At 46.6% G+C, this 7,569-nt stretch overlaps 1 protein-coding gene across 1 annotated transcript in view; it reads right to left on the reverse strand.

The window, feature by feature from the left end:
* The window catches only part of slc9a6a (solute carrier family 9 member A6a), a gene marked incomplete at both ends in the record, with an annotated part of 52,589 nt that overhangs the window by 37,404 nt on the left and 7,616 nt on the right, over positions 1-7,569 (reverse strand). Inside the window, 1 exon segment of the mRNA XM_084331368.1 lies at positions 2,395-2,594. Within this exon segment, the coding sequence (XP_084187494.1) occupies positions 2,395-2,594 (200 nt within the window).

Below are 7,569 nucleotides of genomic sequence, written 5' to 3' on the forward strand. Positions count from 1 at the left end.
CGTAGAGGTTGTGCTGGTCGGCCGTATTACTTCCGGGCACTCGCTATAGGTCCCGGGACTCGATCTCGACACACTACATAGCGATCGATTGCCAATAACTCGATAAACAACATGATTTGGACGTATATACCATTATACAAGCTGGAGATGGACCGGGTAAATCGACATCCCATAATGGTAAAATGTCTACTCTACGATGATCGCCCAACGGCGCGCGGAGACTGGGGTGAGTTTTAGCGTGTAAAATTACCGTCTTCGATACTAACTGCTATTATCAACATTTGACCCACATTAGATGATTGGTATAACGCTGCCCACGGAATTATAAACGCCCCCTAGCCCATCCGGTCAACATCAGATGACGTGTAGTAACTTCTAGAAGTACGTCTAGTTGGAATTTTTTATATCGCGCTGATTGCCATAAAACTGTATTGCATCATCAATATAATGTATTTGGGGCTATAGATCACGTTCTGGAGAAAGCTGCAGAAAGAGATGAAAACATACTTATACATTAGACCATACTTTACTATGAATATGTGAATGAAAAAGTTTAACGTTGCTACACAATGAACAATACATATAGGACTTTGAATGGGCCCTAATAATGGCAATGTAGCAATAGAATTAAAAAAGTTATAGCCCTGCAAAGAAGGGGACTTTCTCTATAGACAAATAGAGCCGGCAACCTACGGTTGATAATGAATTTAACCCATGGCAGCCAAAGTGTTATTATTATTATTATTATTATTATTATTATTATTATTAGGGATGCCCCGATCGATCGGCCACCGATCGTTATCGGCCGATAATCAGTATAAATATGCGATCGGGGAATTCCGATAATTAGTCATATTCGCCGATCGCGGAAACTGATCAAGTGGATATCTCACTCGCTTGTCTCAGACGCACAGGACCTGCAAACTGCTCCTCCTCCCTAGCCCCGCCCGCCCCCGTGTAGAGTTTGTAAACACAGAGGAGGCGGACCTCCTCTGCTGAGTCTAGATAGTGCATTCGACCTGAGCTAACGTTAGCTACCTAGCTATCGTTACTGTTTAAACAAAATTACCCAGTCAACTATTCACTTTTAGTAGGCATTGTCTAACAGTATTTAGCCGGCTAGCTACTGATAGCTCCGGATATCAACAAATGCCCCAGAAGTCTAGTGGTCCATGTTGATATCTCCGTTAGCTTGCGTTAGCTGACGTTAGTTCACCGTTCAAAACGAAATGTCCGATTGAACTAAATAGTTGTCTTAACGTCATCTAGCCGGCTAGCAGTAGCTACAGATAGCTCCTGATATCAATGTCTTATATCAATGTCTTATCAATGTCTTATAACATCTAGTCGGCCAGCTACCGATAGCTCCTGACATCAACAAACGCTCCACAAAGTCTAGTAGAGACGTGTATGCTACCTGTTAGCTCACGTTAGCGCAAGTTAGTTCACCGTTCAAAACGAAATGTCCCATTGAACTAAATAATTCACTGAGGCGTTGTATTAACGTTATATATCCGGCTAGCAGTAGCTACAGATAGCTCCTGATATCAATGTCTTATAACACTGATTCGATGCGTATTCGAGCTGAGGGCTTGCTGAGCACAGTTAAGTAACGTTATGCCAATAGGGTCCAGGTGCAGCGCCGGAGAATCCTGGCCGTAGCTCTGCTCGAGGCTACTCGAGTATAGGTCCAGGTGCAGCTCCGGAGAATCCTGGCCGTAGCTGGAGGCTACTAGAGTACACACAGACAGTGGAGCTTGTTGCGTGGTGGCGATGTCTCGCAGATAATACAAGTACAAGTCTAATTATATAATATATATATTTTATAAAAAATAAAATAAAAAAAATACTTTTTATATAAAATAATTTTTAATTTCTTTTTAATCAAAAACGATCGGTATCGGATCGGTATCGGCCGATATGGCTCACGACGATCGGTGATCGGTATCGGTGGCAAAAAACGTGATCGGGGCATCCCTAATTATTATTAATATTATACTTAAAATAAGCGGAAATGTAAAAAAGGCTATATTTTGGTTATTTTTTTCCTTTGGGGGTGTATAACAATATCTATCCATTTAAAAAAAAATTGCAGTAAAATATTTGTATACAAGAATCCATTTCTCGTCCATTTTTGACAACACTAGACTGTGTACTCTTATTCTTGTCTATTTTATTATCTATTCTATTTTATTCTATTATTATTTGTATTTTTTGCACAGTCGAGGCGGGCACGACCAGTACTTCATTTCACTACATGTCTCGTGTATGTACAGTGTGTGACTAATAAATAAATCTCTTGAATCTTGTTTTTACGAGCGATCTGTGGCGCTGAACTTCCCTCGTGGATCAACGAGGTGCTTCTGCTCTGTCGTGACGGCGTCTCGCCTCTACCTTGCGCAGCATCTCGTTGTCCTGCACCTGGTCCACCTGGTCGGCGTTGATCTCGCCCTTCAGCTCGTACTCGTAGAACCTGCCGCTCACGTTGATCAGCAGCGTGGCGGGGCTGGCGTTCACGTGGCAGTTCAGGGTGATGTTGCTGATGTCTCGCGGCACGTGGATACCGTAACGCAGGACCACGCCCATCAGCACGCCTGGGGGGGGGGGGGAGGAGAGAGGGGGAGGGAGGAGAGAGGGAGGGAGGAGGGGGAGGAGAGAGGAGAGAGGGGAGGGAGGAGAGAGGGAGGGAGGAGAGGGGGGGAGGGAGGAGAGAGGGGGGGGGAGGGAGAGAGGAGAGAGGAGAGAGGGGGGGAGGAGGGAGGAGAGAGGAGAGGGGGGAGGGGGGGAGGGAGGAGAGAGGGAGGGAGGAGAGAGGAGAGAGAGGAGAGGGAGGAGGAGAGAGGGGAGGGAGGAGAGAGGGAGGAGAGAGGGGGAGGGAGGAGAGAGGGGAGGGAGGAGAGAGGGGAGGGAGGAGAGAGGGAGGGAGGAGAGGAGAGAGAGGAGAGGGAGGAGGAGAGAGGGGAGGGAGGAGAGAGGGAGGAGAGAGGGGGAGGGAGGAGGAGGAGAGGGGGGAGAGGGGGAGGGAGAGAGGAGGGAGGAGAGAGAGGGAGGGAGGAGAGAGGGGGAGGGAGGGAGGAGAGAGGAGGGAGGGAGGGAGGAGAGAGGAGGGAGGAGAGAGAGGGGAGGGAGGAGAGAGGGAGGGAGGAGAGAGGGGAGGGAGGAGAGAGGGGAGGGAGGAGAGAGGGAGGAGGGGAGGGAGAGAGGAGAGAGGGGGGGAGGAGGGAGGAGAGAGGAGAGGAGGGAGGGAGGAGAGAGGGGGAGGGAGGAGAGAGGGGAGGGAGGAGAGAGGGAGGGAGGAGAGAGGAGAGAGAGGAGAGGGAGGAGGAGAGAGAGGGGAGGGAGGAGAGAGGGAGGAGAGAGGGGGAGGGAGGAGAGAGGAGAGGGGAGAGAGGGGGAGGGAGAGAGGAGGGAGGAGAGAGGGGAGGGAGGAGAGAGGGGGAGGGAGGGAGGAGGAGAGAGGAGGGAGGGAGGGAGGAGAGAGGGGAGGGAGGAGAGAGGGAGGGAGGAGAGAGGGGAGGGAGAGAGAGGAGAGGGAGGAGATAGGGAGGGAGGAGAGAGGAGAGAGGAGAGAGGGGGGAGGAGGGAGGAGAGAGGAGAGGAGAGAGGGGGAGGGAGGAGAGAGGGGAGAGAGGAGAGAGGGGGAGGGAGGAGAGAGGGGGAGAGAGGGGGAGGGAGGAGAGAGGGGGAGGGAGGGGGGAGGAGAGAGGGAGGGAGGAGAGAGGAGAGGGAGGAGATAGGGAGGGAGGAGAGGAGGAGAGAGGAGAGAGGGGGGGAGGAGGGAGGAGAGAGGAGAGGAGAGAGGGGGGGGGAGGAGAGAGGGGAGAGAGGAGAGAGGGGGGAGGGAGGAGAGAGGGGGAGAGAGGGGGAGGGTGGAGTGAGGGGAGGGAGGGGGGAGGTGAGTGAGGGAGAGAGGAGAGGGAGGAGAGAGGGAGGGAGGAGGGTGGAGAGAGGGGAGGGAGGAGGGAGGAGAGAGGGTGGGAGAGTGGAGAGGGGGTGGAGTGTGGTGAGGGTGGAGAGAGGTGAGGGGAGGGTGGGTGGGTGTGGGAGTGGGAGGGGTGGTGAGTGGGGGAGGGTGGGGAGGGGGAGGGTGGTGTGAGGAGAGGGGTGGGTGGTGGGAGGAGTGGGGGGAGGTTGGTGAGTGGGAGGGTGGTGAGTGGAGGGAGGAGAGTGGGGTGAGGAGGTGAGTGGGGGAGGGTGGTGAGAGGGAGGGTGGAGGTGCGGGAGGGAGGTGTGAGGGGGGGAGGAGAGAGAGAGGGGAGGAGGAGAGTGGGGTGGAGGTGTGTGGGGAGGAGGAGAGAGGGGGGAGGGAGGAGAGGGGAGGGTGGAGTGAGGAGTGTGGGGGTGGGAGGTGTGAGGGGGAGGGAGGTGTGGGGTGGGGTGAGAGAGGGGGAGGGTGGAGAGAGGGGGTGGGTGGAGAGAGGGAGGGAGGAGAGAGGAGAGAGGGAGGGAGGAGAGAGGGGGAGAGAGGGGGAGGAGGAGAGGGGGAGGGAGGAGAGAGGGATGAGTGGGGGGGGAGGAGAGAGGGGGAGGGAGGAGAGAGGGGATTGATTCATTGATTCATTGATTGATTGAAAAGTTTATTAACAGATTGCAGAATGGGTACAGTACAGTACAGCTCAATACACAAATTGTTAAGGGGATGCAGACCAGAGAAAGACTTTCGTCTTGTTTACATCAGGGTCCCCCATTTTCAATTCATCATAACATACCGTATATGACATACACAACATACAGATATACAGATATATATCATGACATTTATGACATACAGATAGACAGATATATATCATGACATTTATGACATACACGACATACAGATAGACTTAATAATAAACACTGTTAGGACTGTCTGACTCTTAATAATAACACTGTTAGGACTATCTGACTCTTAATAATAAACACTGTTAGGACTATCTGATTTAATAATAAACACTGTTAGGACTGTCTGACTCTTAATAATAAACACTGTTAGGACTATCTGACTCTTAATAATAAACACTGTTAGGACTGTCTGACTCTTAATAATAAACACTGTTAGGACTATCTGACTCTTAATAATAAACACTGTTAGGACTATCTGACTCTTAATAATAAACACTGTTAGGACTATCTGACTCTTAATAATAAACACTGTTAGGACTGTCTGACTCTTAATAATAAACACTGTTAGGACTGTCTGACTCTTAATAATAACACTGTTAGTACTATCTGACTCTTAATAATAAACACTGTTAGGACTATCTGATTTAATAATAAACACTGTTAGGACTATCTGACTCTTAATAATAAACACTGTTAGGACTATCTGATTTAATAATAAACACTGTTAGGACTATCTGATTTAATAATAAACACTGTTAGGACTATCTGATTAATAATAAACACTGTTAGGACTATCTGACTCTTAATAATAACACTGTTAGGACTGTCTGACTCTTAATAATAAAAGGACTATCTGACTCTTAATAATAAACACTGTTGGGACTGTCTGACTCTTAATAATAAACACTGTTAGGACTATCTGACTCTTAATAATAACACTGTTAGGACTGTCTGACTCTTAATAATAAACACTGTTAGGACTGTCTGACTCTTAATAATAAACACTGTTAGGACTGTCTGACTCTTAATAATAAACACTGTTAGGACTGTCTGACTCTTAATAATAAACACTGTTAGGACTATCTGACTCTTAATAATAAACACTGTTAGGACTATCTGATTTAATAATAAACACTGTTAGGACTATCTGACTCTTAGTAATAAACACTGTTAGGACTGTCTGACTCTTAATAATAAACACTGTTAGGACTGTCTGACTCTTAATAATAAACACTGTTAGGACTGTCTGACTCTTAATAATAAACACTGTTAGGACTATCTGACTCTTAATAATAACACTGTTAGGACTGTCTGACTCTTAATAATAAACACTGTTAGGACTGTCTGACTCTTAATAATAAACACTGTTAGGACTGTCTGACTCTTAATAATAACACTGTTAGGACTATCTGACTCTTAATAATAACACTGTTAGGACTATCTTACTCTTACTTAATAATAAACAGTTAGGACTATCTGACTCTTAATAATAAACACTGTTAGGACTATCTTACTCTTACTTAATAATAAACACTGTTAGGACTCTGGTACAGTGCGTTACTACGGTTTGGACCATGTATACCATCATCACTACTGATTGAATCCTGCCACTCACTACTGTTCACTACAATCACTATTATCATTACTACTTGCACTTTGTTCTATGTTCTATTGTTATTACTACCTATCCTACATCTACCCCCCCCCCCCCCCCCCCCCCACATGACACTTTCATTTCCCCAAGGAATACTTGACTTGACAATCAGTTTTACCATTGTAGCAGGGCTGTACGTTAACTTTTTTTGCACATAGCACTGGTGCTACAGAGGTTGATGGTTTTGTAGCACAGAGCCAAAATCTTGTAGCACAAGTATAAAACGTGTTATATTTGTAACAGTCACAAATGTGTCTATTGTATTTGTGTTATTTAGTTGCAGTGCCATGTTTGGCTGTCATTTTCATGCTGACAAGTTGACGTCACACAGCCAGACACGTTACGTGTAAGGAATTATGGGATTTGGTGTTGGGTGTATGGACTCTACTAGGGGTGGGAATCACAAGTTTCATCACGATACGATATAGATTCTTTGGACAACAATACGATATTTGCTGATATATGCCACGATATGATACGATGCAGGTGCCTGCAATCGATATGAGACGATATCATAACATAAGCCCATTTAACACAATCAGTAACATTTAGATCAACTCAAAAAAGGCAACGGAAATATCATTTGACATTTTTATTTTTGACCTCTTCCAGACTTTTAAAGGAAAAACAACCTATTGTTTTTAATACACATAGACCTCCTGTTCACTGTAAAGTGCCCACGTTTTGATATATTGAGCTTTAAACTTTAAGTTAAATGTTTTGGAACTCACAACACGCAACCGTTTTATGTTGCATGATCATGAATACATTTATTTTGTATTGTATTTTTTATGTTTAAATATCAACATTATCTGTCCACCCTCAGTACATTTACTATCAATATAATATACTCGTCTGACTTCATCTGATCTTTCCAAACGCACACACACACACACACAGAGAAGGGAGAATGTCTGCCCCCTCCTCCTCCTCACTCTGCCCGTCTGCTGTTCTCTCTATATGGCTATGAACAGCTTGTTGTTAGCTCATGCTAATGTAACGTTCATTTGACCCGTTGCCGAATAAAACAGCAGGGATTTGTTTTGGGTCGCGACAACACTATCCACTAGTTCTGTTTCAATGTCCGCGTTACAAACGCTACTGCTGCTGAGACGAGTCCTGCCGTGTTGTGAGCTGAGCCGAGCGGATATGAGTCACATTGAGCCTCGCAACTCACGGGGATATTGTTTCGCTAGGGATTATGGGATTTGGTGTTTGATATATGGAGTCTTACGCAGAAGGGACATTGTATTTAATCGCACAAGACTACAAGTACCAAGTGGATAGCGGGCCATCGCGGGCCATCGCACCAG

The sequence above is a fragment of the Notolepis coatsorum genome (assembly GCF_963971535.1).
Source record: "Notolepis coatsorum genome assembly, chromosome: 16".
Taxonomy (NCBI): Eukaryota; Metazoa; Chordata; class Actinopteri; order Aulopiformes; family Paralepididae; genus Notolepis; species Notolepis coatsorum.